At 40.3% G+C, this 16,090-nt stretch overlaps 1 protein-coding gene and 1 pseudogene across 1 annotated transcript in view; both read left to right on the top strand.

The window, feature by feature from the left end:
* LOC145392973 (uncharacterized) overlaps positions 1-16,090 on the top strand; it is a 327,964-nt gene that overhangs the window by 259,041 nt on the left and 52,833 nt on the right. The window contains exons 13-14 of the mRNA XM_080267267.1: positions 3,902-3,977; positions 4,213-4,289. Coding sequence (XP_080123393.1) covers positions 3,902-3,977; positions 4,213-4,289 — 153 coding nt within the window. The remainder of the gene's footprint in view (positions 1-3,901; positions 3,978-4,212; positions 4,290-16,090) is intronic.
* LOC145393169 (5S ribosomal RNA) lies at positions 15,295-15,413 on the top strand (annotated as a pseudogene).

The raw sequence follows: 16,090 nt of genomic DNA, 5'->3' as shown, positions 1-16,090 counted from the left end.
TGGTGTTTACCAGCCTTGGGTTTCCCATCAAACCAACCCCAAAACCTACCCAAATGAGCCCAAAAACAAGTTTAAAGCCAATCTAAATGTCCTAACAGCTGTCAGGGAAGCTAACCTAAGCCTAACACCTGTAAATAACTCACTAAAACCAACAAATAAAATCTGAAAATCATCAAATATTAGTCTGGAAAAAGTCAAGCTTAGTAAACTGTTCTCCAAAATAACAATGTTCACCCTACCTACGGCTAAACACCTTAATCTAAGTCTAGAAACAGTTTATAAATCATCCTAAACACACAATTTTAGTATAAAATATCATCAAAATAGGTAAAAAAATCAAAACCCATTGTTAAACTGTGGTTTGGCCATCGTTAGGTGGTGTATGGTGGTATTTCTACCCCCATCGTTAAGCTGTGATATCGCATCAAAGGGGTATCGTATATTGAGGTATTACTCTATTCTTTTGACGTATCCTAGTGTTCCATGTCTGTATTAGCAGTGGGACCAAGAGTATTAAGTATGAAATCAGCTTGAGATGTAACTGCCAGTGAAGAATAATGGGTGGGGTGGGGGGTTGGGTAGGGGTGTGGGGGAGGGTTGGGAGCTGGGGTAGAGGCAGGTGAATTTCACTTTGTCCCTCCCTCCCCTCTTCCCTGTGTATACAGGGGAAGGAAGGGGGCACCCCTGGGCAGAAATTAGTGATCATGAGTGTATGAGGTGCTACCCAAAAGTTCCAGTAATTTGAACAGAGGGAGCCAAATGTTTGCAGTTTTGCCTTTTGCTGCTAGATGTCAGCGGCACCCCTTGTGCGTCAGTGTGGCTGTGGCCGTGTGTGTGAGTGGATGTGTTGTTGAGCTACACTTACTGTTGTAATGTGGCATGTAGGTGGTTTGGTGGTTTTGCAAAGGGAGACCAATGGCGCAGCAGTGTCAAGTCAATGTTGATCGTTTTCTTCTATATCCAAGGGATTGTTCATAAGGAATTCGTCCTACCCAGTCAATCTGTCAGCGGAAAGTTTTGCAGCATCTGAGGGAGATCATCTGCCGCAAACGTCCAGAACTGGGTCCTGCATCATGACAATGCCCGTGCCCACACATCAATTGTTGTTCGGCAGTTCCTGGCTTTCACTAACACAGTAGTCGTTCCCCACCCACCCTATTCGCCTGACCTTACCACCTGTGACTTTTTCCTGTTTCCCAAGCTGAAATTACAACAGAAAGGGCGTCGATTTGACTCGATTGAGGAGATCCAGACAGAATCGCATGAGGTGCTGAAGACCATCACGCCTGAAACCTTCCAGGGATGCATGGACTCATGGAAGAAATGCTGGGACCACTGTATACATGCCCATGGGGCTACTTTGAAGGCGACAGTGAAAACTAGGAGGTAAGACAACTTATTTTCCTACAATATTCAAATTACTGGAACTTTTGGGTAGCACCTCATTCATATATCATATATCTAATGTTTTCAGAGATGTTCTCCCAATAGTCCGGAAAAACCAATAGTCCGAAAGACCCACAGTCCCCAGCCATGCGGATTACAAGACTTTTACTGTATATAGATGTATATTCACTGCTCGCATAACGTGCAATCCCATAGCGCGAAACTCACGTAACACGGAAGGCAAAATTTGATGCCAAAAATTTTGTCACAACATGAAAATGATAGACATTATGCTAGTGGAGGAAGGTGCCCATTTTTTTAAACACAGCACTGCGGAGCGATGATAGACATAATGTGGCCAGAGGCCCCAAATTTTGGTTCAAACAGTCATAACGCGGCAAAGTAGGGTCATAATGCGGTGGGAACAGACATAACGTAGCCAATGATAGTCATAGCGCGGGTTTCATAGCATATGACATACTGCTGTCATGTGTCTGCGCAGGATGCCATGATGGTCCACTAAGCATTCCCGCCCCAGTGAGCCTACTCTCTCCTCTCAGTCTGGCTGCACACGTGCTATGTGTGATTTTTGCTCTTTCTTTTTGACCAAGGAACTTCACTCCACCCCCTCCTGGCAAGCCCACAACTTCCATTCAAGGGGGGGAATCCTCTAGTGTTTGTATGTAATTGAGTCTTTATTAGGTAGGTAAATGTCCTTAAAAAAAAAAAAAAAAAAAAAAATGAAAATTGCCCCAACAGCTGAACTTCGGGCTCGCTTGGGAACCATGAAACCATTTAACATTAGCCTACCTCTTTTCCCATTTCTCCCATCCATTCTGTCACTTTTTATGCCTTTTCTTTTTACTTTAGGTAGCTTTGCACTGAGTGACATGCCAAATAGCTTCATGCAACCCAGGAAACCATGTACAGTGCGGGATGGTAACCACATAGCCAAATCACAGGGTGATGTAGAACTTACTATGGTGCCCTTGCTAAGTGGTTGGATGCATGCAAATGCAGTGTCCTTCTGAGAACCAAGCCTTTAAACTTACACTTCAAGTCTGGCTGTGGCAAGACGTCTGCCATGAGGGAACATCGGTTCACTGCATGGGATGGCCCAGCTGGAGTGGCTGCTTTCCTGCAGTTGATGAGTCTACATGGCCAGACAGACCAGGGAGGCTCAACAGTAACAGTTATGAAGCTGTGTAGTGTTATGGTACCATAGTGAACTGTTTATATAATGCACAGTTGAGCAGATTATATGCAGTATTGTTGGGGGCATTCTGGTGAAACTTTGTTGCATACTGCCTGATTTATTGTATATTTATTCTAAGGTAAGTGGAACCATATGTAATATACCAAGTACCATTGAATATGAGAGTGTATTAGAGCCATTCAGTGCTGCTTCAGTCTTCTTTAAACTTTTTTTCTTAAATGAAAAATATGGTCAAATATTGTATTTGATAGTGGCGACCATCATGCATTCACATGATGAAGTGCTGCTTACATCTCCCTTTACCTTTTATTGTTCTTTTTCTGTGCCTGCCACTCCTCTCTTCCTATTTCTCCCATCTTTCCTGACTTTTTATTACTCCTCTTTTCTTTACATTGACTGACATGGGTAGTGGTTTCCTGTAAGCCAGGAAACCACTTACAATGCTGGATAGTAACTATATAACCACTCCATATGTGTTCCCTATGTTTCAGCAAGTGGGTTGGTGGAGGGTTAGTGTCCCTCATAAAACAGCTACAGAAACTCAGTCAAATGGCCACCCCTTACGGGAGTATGGCATCTGGCTATAGATAGATAAGTAGAATATTCCCAGTTGAGACATTATTATTGTGCATTCAGTTATCGGGACCATAGCCAGACTTTTCAAAGGGGGGTCATTTTCTGGTGATTCTGAACTTGCATAGCTGCCGGCTGATCAAAAACCTGATGCAATGGGGTTCTGGGTGTATGCATAGGTGATGTCAAGAATCAGTACAAAAGTTCTGAACAATGAAGAGTGACTCTGCACCTATTAAAAAAAAAAAAAAACAGACGATAAAGTGAAACCTTTAGGTAGGTGGGGGTATCGCCCTATCCACTCGACCCCCCAGGCTATGGGCCCATATTCAGGGAATAGTAATGTGTCAGTTATTAGTGGGTTCAGCTGGGTATGATATTGTAAAAAAGTTAACAGCATTTGTTCTGTATATTAAGATTCACATATTGTTATGTGGTATTTTATTAAATTTGTTCTTGAATCAGGCAGTCTTCCACTCTTCCACTTGTATAAGCAGCCTTGTTTCCTGTGGCTCAAGGGAAGGAACTGGAACTGGCACTTCTTTCCTCTCTGATGGAGATCCAGAAAAATAGCATAAATACCATGCTGTAGATCTTCCCACTCCATCAGGAAAATAGAAAACATGCTACTTGTGTTGATAATGGTGATTTTTTTTTTTTTTTTTTTTTTTTTCCATAATATTTGGAAATTGTATTTGGATAAAGTTGATTTATATTATGTTCCAGGATCCTATGTAAGTCAAGAAGATGAAGAATACAAAGCTCGTGTCGATAGGTTTTTGAAGGATCTGGAAGGCTCGAGGTACTGTAAGATGTTCACTGTATTTTGTATGTTTTTCTACACATATCCTTTTTGTAGTATAGAACTTGTAAAGGATAAGGAATTGCTAGAATGGACTACAGTATGTCTGACATGAGTGCAAGGTATGCGTTGATCAACAGTTGGCATTTTATCGCCAAAAGCTGAATTATTGAAAAAAAAAATTAATATTATATTTACCTAACTTAGCCATTTCTGACCCTCGTTTCCTTCACAGACCAGTAGACAAAAAGGATCGTGACAAAAAAAGCCGAATCAGTGGGCGGGAATCCAGGAGTCGCAAGAAACGCAGAGGTGAGATGAACCATATGGGATGAACCATTCTTCGTCAGTCTCTCCCCACTCTCCAGATTTATTAGTTTTCTTGGCCATAGGAGATTGGTTTTATCATATATATGTTTATACCATTGTTATATTTTTGTATGTAAATTTACAGGTGCTGGCCACCAAGGGAGAGTGTGGATGCTATTTTTTAGTTTAAATATCATTGCTATTTTTTTACCTATACTGTATTTTCTCACTGATTTTGAGGTTTTTATAATGTTTGTTGTTTAAGAGGTATGGAGGACATGGAAAGGAGTAAGCTGATATATAAATGAATAAGCAGAAGTTTTCCAATACAATGTGTTGATTGCTGTTTCGATATCTGAGTTTTATTACCATTAATTTGCATGACAGTGTGCATGTGTGTGTGTGTGTGTGTGTGTGTGTGTGTGTGTGTGTGTGTGTGTGTGTATGTGTATTTACCTAAATGTGATTTACAGGAAATGATCTATGCTCGTGAGGTCCCGTCTCTGTTTCTCAGTAAGTTAAATTTAGCTTTAAACTCATTTAAGTTTTTAGACTGGACGATCTGTTTGTCCAGGCTAACCCACAGGTTTATACATCTATAAGGAAAAATATATTTCTTGATATCCTTCAAGTAGCTTGGCTTCTTCAGTTTCATTCCGTGTCCTCTTGTTACTCTCTTATCCCATAAAAACAGATCTTCTTTGTCAATTTTTTCTACTCCCATCATGGTCCTGAACACTGCAATCATGTCGCCTCTCTTTAACCTTTCCTGTAAGGAAGGCAAATCCAGCTTTTCCAGCCTCTCTCTGTATGACAGATCTGCCAGACTGGGGACCATCTTGGTTGCTGTTCTTTGTATTCTCTCAATCTTGTTTATATCTTTCTTTTTGTGTGGGGACCACGCTACTGTTGCATATTCTAACCTAGGGCAGATCATGGCCACTATCAATTTTTTCATCATCTCCTCATCCATGTAATGAAAAGCTACTCTAATATTAGTCAAGAGTTTATACATCTCTCTAACTGTCTTGTTAATATGTTTTTCAGGTGACAAACTGTCCTGGACAAGCACTCCCAAATCTTTCGCTTCTCTTGCTTTTGTGTTTGATTCATTACCATCAAATAATTCAGTGATGGCCTCTTGGTACATTTACCCATTTCCAATTTCTTTGTATTGAATTTCATTTCCCAAGTTCGGCTCCAATCGTGTATCCTATCCAGATCCTTCTGCAGGATTTTACAATCCTCCTCAGCCTCTACCTTCCTCAAGATCTTAGCATCATCAGCAAACAAACTTGCATAACTGTTCACTCCATCTACCATATCATTTACGTAAATCAGGAACATTACAGGCGCCAACACCGAGCCCTGTGGGACTCCACTTGTTACTTCCCTCCATCCAGACATCCTGTCCTTTATTACTGTCCTCATTTGTCTGTCTCTCAAAAAGTCTCTCATCTATTCCAGGAGGTTCCCCCTCAGTCCTCCTATATGCTCTTTGTTTCCACATTAGTCTCTTATGGGGTACCTTGTCGAAGGCCTTCTCCAAATCAAAATACAGTACAATCCCAGTTAACCGGGTGGCTTGGGGAATTTACCTTCCCGGTTACAGATTTTTCCCGTATTTCTGATTTTCAAGTCAAATCTATACAAAGGCTATCACAGCAGTAAATACAGTTCAGGTACTCACCAGTCACATTAGGGGTTACACTAAGAGATTCCGCCTGAAAAACTGCCTTGTAAACACACACCATGGTCATAACGCACGTGTGCATTGTCTAGCAACTAGCAGTACTGCAAATTACACCAGTCCATTGTTTACCGAATTACTGTATTCATTATATGTACTGTACTCATAAAAATTGAAAAATAAAATATAGAAATAAAAGCTTGAACATTTATTAGTGAACTGATGATGTGTTAAGACTGCACTGTAGAATTATCACAACACCTGTGCCCCCACGTGAGTTTGTTTACGTTTCCGACTGTTCTTCTTCTTCCCTACCTGACCTCCATCACTCCACCCCTCACCCGCCACTCAGCTGTTTTGCAGAAAATAAAATAAATGATGTACGTATGAAATGCAGGCATATTACCATTATTTATTTATTTTTCTTCCAACAAAGTAAACTTTTATTCCTATTAACATTTATATTCAGCCATTAGTGTTTTATAATGTTCGCCTTTTTCAAGTCTGTTGCATATGTCCAGCTTCTGTTTCAAGGTAAGCACGATACGCTTACGTTTAGTTTGCACTTTAGGCATTTTGGAGTGTACAAATTACCGTCTATCAGAGGAACACAATAGCAAGAGACCTTGTTTACTGTCTGGTGGCAAAACGCAGACTGGTGATTTTTGGAAGGTGTGGAGGATGACTGAATTCAAGTAGGGGAAAGAGGGGGAGAGGAGGGGTGGTTAAGAGGATTTGCTAGGGATTTACATCAGCCGGAAATGCCTTCACCTCGCTTTGTCTGACTTCCCCCAGCCTCGTGTGACACAATCAAACGGCGGTTTGGCGGTCCATTCAAATTGGCGCACAGTTATAACTTACTGACATTTTTACCAGCCCTTGAATTTTCCCGTTGTTCTGAGTATTCCGTTTGTCTGGATACCGGATTGCTGGGATTGTACTGTACATACAATCCACCCAACCACCTCTCTTCTGTAGCACATCAATTGCTCTTGAGTAAAATGTCAACAAGTTGGAAACACATGACCTTCCACTTCTGAATCCAAATTGACTATCAGCCAAAATATTCATCTCGTCCAGATATTTTATCCATCTATCTTTCAGAATTGTCTCGCACAGAGTTGCGACCATGCTGGTTAGGGACACTGGTCTATAATTCAGGGGTTGTGCCGTGTTTCCCTCCCTATAAATTGGTACCACATTTGCCCTCTTCCATTCTTGAGGCATTTTCCCCTCTTCCAGAGAACACACAATTAAACTGTGAATCTTATCCGCCGGTTGTTCTCTGCATTCCTTCAGTACCCAATTAGAGATTCCATCAGGTCCTGCAGCTTTCCTTACATCTTGAGTTTCCGGTAATTTATACACTTCCTGTACTTCCACTTTATATCTTTTATCACTACATTTCTAGTCACTCCCTTCCCTTCCACAAACTCCTTTTCATTAGTGAAAACCAATTGGAAACATTTGTTCATTATTTCAGTCTGCATTGCTGGATCTTTATAGACCTCTCCTTCTACTTTCAGTTTGGTGATTCCTTCCTTTTGTTTCAGTTTGCCTTTGACAAATCTGTAAAACAGTTTGGGTTCATCCTTACAGTTGTCTGTTATACCTTTTTCAAAATTCTTTTCTTTCTCGCTACTTATTCTTGTGTATTCATTTCTAGTTCTTTTATATTCTTCCTTTGTTCTGTTGTTGCCTCTTTTTCCAATTGTTCCATGCCATGTTCCTCTCTTTTTTTTGCTATCATACATCTTCTATTAATCACCAGGCCTAGAAATATTACATTAATACCAGGTATGAACAGTATTCCGGACAAACTTTGTGGGTTAAAAAATATATATAGAAATGGCATAAATTTTATTCTAATATTTCATAACATGAAATACATGCATTTCTAAAGTAAATTATCTATTACTTACATTTTGAAATTAAACTAGCATAGAAGAGGAGAATAATGAAAAAGTTGTCAAAAATAGGAGAAAAAAATGACTTTTATCTTCTAAGGATCGCAGCCAGCCTCAGTCTTGAGGTATGCTGCTGAAACTTGGCACACATGGAGTCCATACATCCCACGTGATGCTCCAGTTCCCAGCACGGGTTGCTGTTTGCAATGTTGCAAAATGAAGCGTATGTTTCCATGTACCATGTATGTCCGGGATTCCGGACAATGGGGCTCTAACTCTATGGTAGAGACAGAAGCCACATGATTGCACCTCACACGGCAACAGCACATTTCAAACTAAGATGTCATGGGCAGCCAGCATCATAGGCCTAACACCGCCTTGTCCACAAGGCATACTAGACCTCTTCTCGGCATCTCGGACAAGCCTGGTGATTACGGGTATCACTCCTTTTTCATGTTTTCTTTCCCCCTTACTCTTGGCACAAGTTTTTCCACTCCCAAATTATAGAGGTCTAGAAAAATATCCCACTTCCTCTGTATCTCTCTTGTTTCTCTGAATTTTCTCCAATCCGCATTTTTGACAATTTTCTCAATCCTGTAAAGTTTGCTCTCCCAAAGTTGTATCTTCCCTGCCTATAAAGCTCGTCTCTTGGCTCCATGTTCCCTGTTATCATCTGGAACTCAATGACCACATGATCACTTTTTCCAATAGGACACGGATATTTCAAAGATTCTGTTACGTCAGGTTCTTTGGTAAACGATAAATCTAGTCTTGCTGGTGTGTCCTCACCTTGGAACCGTGTCTCTTCTTTGACCCATTGCGTCATCACATTGTTCATTGTTATAATTAATAATATAGTGCCCCACGAATCTTTGTTGCCTCCTGAGTCCAATTCCTCCCAGTTCACCTCTTTACAGTTGAAGTCACTTATTAAAATTATATTGTTGCTTTTCTCAGTCATTTTTTGTAAATAACTAGCCATGTCTGACAACATTTCCTGGTATTCATCATCACTCCATGTTCTTGTCTTTGGGGGAATATACACTACCGCCATATCTCTCTTGCTATTCTCTCCAGTTTCTAATTTCATATTTATCAGTTCAGCTCTGCCTTCTCCCATTTGCATGGTATCTACATTTATGTTGTTCTTCACTGTTATCATCACTCCTCCACCCGTTTTTTCTTTTCTGTCTCTTCTCCACAGTTTGTATTTACCATCTCCCATATGAACATCAATATCTTCTCTTAACTTGGTCTCTACAAAGCACATAACATCAGGTTCATGTGCCCTAAAAAAATCGTTGATTTCTAGCCATGCTGATATTAAACCATCAACATTAGTATATGCCACCTTCAAATTATTTTTGATGTTTTTTATACACTCTTTTCTCCCTCCCTCCGTTAGTACTACTTCCTTAATTTCTGATCCATGACTCTCCAGTAAAACACTATCTTCTCTTCCTCCGTTCCCTGTTCGTGTTTTACCTTTGCTTCCTTTACTAACTCCTTTATTTTAGCTCTTTCTTCCTCATTTGCATCTCTGCCTATCCAAACATTTTTTAACCCTTCCTTGTCTGATAATTTCCATGTTCTATTGATAATTTCGTTTACTGTTCTTGAGCTTCGTTGTTTTGCTCCATGACTACTGATATTATTTTGTTAACCTTACTCAGTTCTTCTCTTTCTCTCTCTGATCTTATTGTCATACATTTTTCTTTAACTCCTGAAATTATTACACATTTTTTCTTATCTGCTGCATCCCTAACTAAAGATTCTCTGCTTCTCAGTACCCTAACCACTTCCCTCTCCACCTTTTCCTTGCTTTGTTGTTTTATAATCTCTTTCAAATTTACATTTCCTTCTTCCACCCCTTATGTTGCTCCTCGATTTCTTTGGTCTTGCATTCTTGATTTGGATTCATGCTGATCAAGTTTGCTTTTCATTCTGTCCCTTTCTGCTTCCAACCTCATATTCTTCCTCTTAGGCTGTTTTATTTCATTAGAGGCAGATTCATTACTCATTTTTAATTCTGTAACTTCTCTTTCTTGTTCATCACTGCATGTACAAACTTTTTCCAGTTTATTTCGTAGAACTTTGATCTCGGTTTCCTGCTCAGTGTTCCTTTCCTTTAACGCTCTAATTACTGCCCATACCTTTTTGCTCTCCTGGACATTCCTCTCCACTGTTTTCTCTACTCCTGCTATTCTTGTTTGGTTCAACTTGATACTTCCATTTCCCACATCCTCTTCGGAGAAGCCCTCAAACTCCCTCTTGCCAGTTGTAAACAAAGCACTGTTCCTTTCCACCATGATTCAACCATATGGAGACTTTCTATTTCCACTATATCTTATTTTTATGACAAAAACCGCAATTTTTTTTTTTAATAACTACTGTCTGACGGGACCACCACTCACGCACTCATTAACCCGCCGCGTGCCAGTGCCATTTTAAAACGGTCTGACATAATTCCACAGCCAGTGCCAGTGCTGTTTTAAAATGGTTTAAAATAAAAAACTTCTCTGTGACCGCATTTTTCAAGATTCGCGGGTAAAAATTGGCAGGCATGTAAGGTAACTGTTCCTCTACCATCCCCCAGGCTGTCAAGGCCATACACTTACTCGCTTCCCCCCCTCACGCTTGCTCTGGCTCACTCAGCCTGTGTGCCTCACACAGTGCTGTACATAGTGAAGGCATTTTGTAAATATTTTCATGTAAGTGTAAGTTGTAAATACTTTCTTGTAAGTGTAAGGACTGTATAGTGAAGTCAAGTTGTAAATACCTTCTTGTAAGTGCCAGGACTGTACGTAATGAAGTCAGGTTGTACCTATCTTCAAGTAAGTGTAAGATAATGCATTCACAGTGAGAAAGACACGCAAATTGTGATAGATGCTGAAGTAATAAGTAATCAGAAAAGTGTACTGAACATTGTTATACCTTCCCAGCATAAATACCTGCGTATACTTTATATAGAAAATGGGCTTTCACGTATGTGGTGAGCATGAGAGAGCGGCTATACCTGTACACAAGTATGCAGGACTCGATAAAACTCATTTCTGAGCCTAGGTGAACATTTTAATGGCGAAATTAATTGTTTCCACATCAAAATCTATCATTTTAGCCAAAAACAAAAAGGTGGAAAAATGGCCGGCACTGGGGTGACCCATAGGGGTAAAAATAGCCGGCACGCGGCGGGTTAACATAATCACAAATAGGCTGGTCTCCTTTTCATCGCTGATTCAGCGATTATTTCCCCACAATCCAGGAAGAGCTCTGTCTCTGTCAGCGACCTGTGTTTGTGTGTGTATGTGTGTGTGTGTATATAAGTTTTATAGACAGCAGTGCCAAGTCATTGGATATAATGTCAAGAAAATCTTTATGTAGTTTGGGGATGAAAAGGCTAACAGGTGTGTCAATAGAATGAGGTGAAAATTCATGCATTGTAGGTTATAAGCCATAGAAATTAACTTTTTTTAACAGCTGCAGGAATAAGCAGGATAGGTACTATAAGTAGAGAAATTTGTGTACCGTGATCCTTTGGTTATCATGCATAATACGTGCCTAGCCTAATGCACGATTACAAATTTGCACACAAACAAAAGCACAGAACATAATGGATTTACCATAATTGGTACTGGGCACCGTACTTGAAAACCACAATTTTCCCATTTACAACAATTTAGACCCACTAAATACATACAAGCAGGCATACCCTGATAATCGCTGAGTAAAAAAACAATGATTTGTTCTTTCCGCAATGCACAATAGGGGACATACCTAGGAAAGCCATCACGTTTGGCTTCGCTTGCTTCACTCTTCCAACTATCAAACCATCACCAATTTGAAATGGATACAGTTCGTTAATGCATTTTTCAACACTGCAAAAGCAAATATTATGCTTTTCTATTACACAGTATCAGCTTGCAAGGGTTTCCCGTACATCATGATTATCACCATTAGTCATCTGAAAAACCTTGGTGGGCCAATATTTATGCAGAAATTTCATTACACATGCACCTCCACTGCTGGAGAGAGAGAGAGAGAGAGAGAGAGAGAGAGCAAAACTAAGGTAACCCAGAGAGAGAGAGAGCAAAAGTACATTTGCAAATGATAAAAGAGTGAGGGATGCAGTTTTCTTGTGTTTCCTCTTTTACTGTAATTTTTTCATATTTTCTTTTATAACCTTTGGATGTGACTTGACAGTGAATAGGAGATGGACAGAAGTAACAGGAGGAGGAAGGGGGGAATGTAGGGAGAGAGAGACAGCAATACCATTCACTCAGTTCACTATCCACACACACTGCAGCCTTAGCACCTTCATATATATTCTTCACGGCATTCAGCAACTTCCCATTTACTCCATATATTCTTAATGTTTTCCACATTCCTTGTCTATCCACTGTGTCAGATGCTTCCTCCAGATCCATGAAGGCCACATACAACTACTTTCCCTACTCTAGAAACTTTTCCATAAAAGACCTAAGGATGAATATCTGATCTACACAACCTCTTCCCTTCCTAAAACCCCCCTGATCTTCTCCAACTAATTCCTCTGTTACTTCCCTAACTCTGTCAGTAAGTATCCTACCATATACTTTTCATTTTACACTAAGAAGACAAATTCCCCTATGATTAACACACACTTCTTTTTCCCCATTCCTTTGTATAGGGGAATAGTTATACTTGACTTCCAATCCCCCAGGACTCTGCCTTCCTCTCAGGGCAGTCTGCACATCTTCCATATCCATTCTGCTATTATCTCTCCCCCATGCATAAGCCTTTCACCACACACTTCATCAATTCCTGGGACTTTCCCCATTTTGACTTTCTTCATTGCTTCCACTATTTCCATCCTACTGATCTTTTCCCCCCTTTCCACTACCCTTCTTCTCCCAGCCTTTCCCCAGCCACCTATACTCGCATTAGTTTCATTCTCTATGTTTAACTGTTCCTGAAAGTGTTCTCTCCATCTGTTCACTTTTTCTCACTTCACTACTATCGATCTGCCATTTTATCTTTCACTCCTCTACTAACATCTCTGTCACTGTCTAACTCTCTTTACCTCCTTCCACAATATTTCCCTACATTCCCTCGACTTAACACTCAAAATTCCTTCCAAGTTCCTCATGCACTCTCTTCTTACACTGTTTTACTAATCTTTTCACTGCTCTCTTCCTGTCTACTTAGTACTCTCTCTTCCGTCTCTCAATTTCCTCCATGCCTTTGGTTCCTGTCCACACACTATATGCTTTCTTCTTGTACCACAGCTTGTCTCACCTCTTCATTCCACCATGCTGTTTCCTCTTCTAAACCAAAGCAAAGTAAGTAAAGTGCATTCGCATAACTCACGGACTTCTAACTCACAAATTATCTAACTCACGGTGTCCTTATCTAAGTCACCATTATCACCAAACTCACGGAAAATGCTTTAACTCATGTTTTTCCACTAGAAAATGGTTTATTTCTGAGGAAATGTTTAACTCACGGTATTGTAGCCACAACTCCCAACTGGAAGGCAGTCATATTTAAGCACACAGTCATTGTGATTGTGCAGCCAATCAGAACAATGTTTTCTCCACCCATGCCACCTACACCTAGTGGCCAGTACTGCAACTAGGCTAGTGTGCCGAAACCGTTACCCATCTCTCATCGACATAAGCATTGTCATCAGTAGGATTTAGAAAAATGCTTTCAGTATTTTTTATTATCATACAAGGATATGTAATGTCTTTTAATATTGTTTATCATTATAAGATATTCAGTACATACTTCTGAGACAGGGTGTTAGTGTTAAATGGTGTTAAAAGGGGTTCCGTTAATGTTATACTAGGCTACCTGACACCATGGCAGAATCAAATATATTTTTTCCCATAAGGTGTGTTTTTTTTAACTTATGTTTTTCCAACTCACAGCATGAGTTCAGAAGGAAATTACAGTGAGTTAGGTGAGTGCAGTGTACTCTCAGCTCTTATAATAAAGTCTCCATCATATATTACCTTGTTATATAATTATATATCAAATCTCCTTATGCATAAATTGACACCAAACTCATGGAAAATATAGAGCAAAAGCCCTCCCCAACCGTAATCGAGTTCACCTAGACGTGTCTCTTTTCAGGATCGTCCCCATCTTTTATTATCAAAAATGGATCTTATACCACTTGTAGGAGCTAATACACGGGAGGTCTGAGTCAAATCTCTTTGATGTATACAGTACATAGTCCCCCTTCATTGGAGAGATTAATGTAATTGGAAGATAAGTGTTTAAAGCTTTATCTTGTTTATGAAAATATTAATATTTTTAATTATTGTTTTTCTGTAGTAATTTGAATCAAACCTATTATGTGCTCCCATCCAAGCACGTAAAAAAAATTTTACTGATCATAAAAAAAAAAAGTGTGAGGGCGACATGGAGGCGATTTGTTTGTGGCCACCCCGAACGGGATTGAGGCATCTGGCAATAAATAGATAGATAGAATAGAATTTTACTTCAGATCTAAATTACAGTAAGACCTCACTATAATGGACTAATTGGGGCCTAAACCATTCCGAAAAAAGGCGAAATTCCATTAAAAGTGACGTCTGGACTTCCCCCTGCTAACCCGCACTTTTTCCAATATGTCAGACACTAGTCCAGATTGCACCAACAGTTTTTAAACTGTTTTCATTACCATTGCAGTACTGTACTGTATTATAGCTTCACTACAATAATCAGTTGGTATAATATATATAATAATACTGTACTGTACATTGATAAACATGTCTTCTATTTACCTTATTGTGGTGGTCAGGCAGTCAGGAGTGCTTCTGGCTTTATCGGACTTTTTCTGATATGTAGGAATTTAGTCTGGTAGCTCCTCGATTCTGATAAAAGTAAATTCCGGCGTATTGAAGTCTGTTATATTGAGGTTTTACTGTACTATTTTATTTTTACTGTCTAACCTATGTCATTAAAAGAAATAAAATTAAATTAAGCTTTGTTCTGATACACTAATCTCTCCAATAAAGGGGGACTATATATTATCAGAGAGACTTGACTCGGACCCCCCGAGTATTAGGCTACTACGGGTGATATAAGATGCATTTTAGATGATGAATGATGGGGACGATCTTGAGGTAAGGCTCTTGAGGACCCTGCAAACACTGCCGTTGAGAGCATGCGTGAAGGGGTCCACAGGCCCAGCCGCACCCCCTTTCAATAGATCAATGACCATATGGACAGTGATAAATAAGGACCTGCTCTCCTTTGATATACTGTATTAGAAACTATGACTCTGCTTCTTCGTAAGTCATGATGAGATAAGCAGTTCCGATAGGGGAAATGTCTAGGTGAGCTCAGTTACAGTTGGGTAGGGCTTTCACTCTATATTTTTCTTGAGGTAAGTGTCAATTTGTACATAAGGTGACTTGATACACTGTATCGCCATGCCACTTTGAGTACACCGCTTCCCGTCCAATCAGCGAAGTTAAGCAACGTTGGGTCTGGTTAGTACTTGGATGGGTGACCGCCTGGGAACACCAGATGCTGTTGGCATCCCTACGTGTCAAGTGGGGTTGGTGGAGGATTAGTGCCCCTCCCTGTAAAAAACAATTAACTCTAAGCCCTTGACCACCCCGTTTGGGATACATGGCGTCTGGCAATGGATGGAGAATATGAAGGAATATTTACTACAACAGCTGAGAATACTTACCGTGCTTCGTTTTTTTTTATGTGACCGACTCTGGGCATAGGCTTCACAGCCTGCTTTCAAGGCCCAGTAGTTCTCCTACGTACCGCACACCTCTGCATGTCACCACTTCGGCGCTAACACCCACCGTCCATACTGAATACATGCTAGGGCTGTCTTATACAGGACTGGTGTATTGGTATTAGCGGGGGTATTTTTACGACATGTCGGCGGGTCTTCTGGTAGATCAGTAAAGTCTGATTTTATGAAATTCAAATCCTTAAACTGTTCCCTGCCCCAGCGGGATTTGAACCCGGGTCCGTAAGGATTGCAGGCCAACTCTCTACCGATTGAACCACCGCCTCCCCCGGTTATGGTTTTGGGGGCGGGGGGTTGACTTTTGTCTAGTACCGCAATATTCTGCTGGTAGCCATTGGTCAGTGCTTCTGCAGCATCTGCCCTGACTAACCACTGTGTATCTGACAAGCACTTGACAGCTGGCATGTGTTTCAGTGCATCTCTATGTTGTCACCAATGACAGGTT

Source organism: Coenobita brevimanus, chromosome 23 (genome assembly GCF_032717465.1).
Source record: "Coenobita brevimanus isolate Jiangsu-jjx chromosome 23, ASM3271746v2, whole genome shotgun sequence".
Classification (NCBI taxonomy): Eukaryota; Metazoa; Arthropoda; class Malacostraca; order Decapoda; family Coenobitidae; genus Coenobita; species Coenobita brevimanus.
Note: the sequence above shows the minus strand (reverse complement) of the source record. Positions and strands in the feature narration are given on the sequence as shown.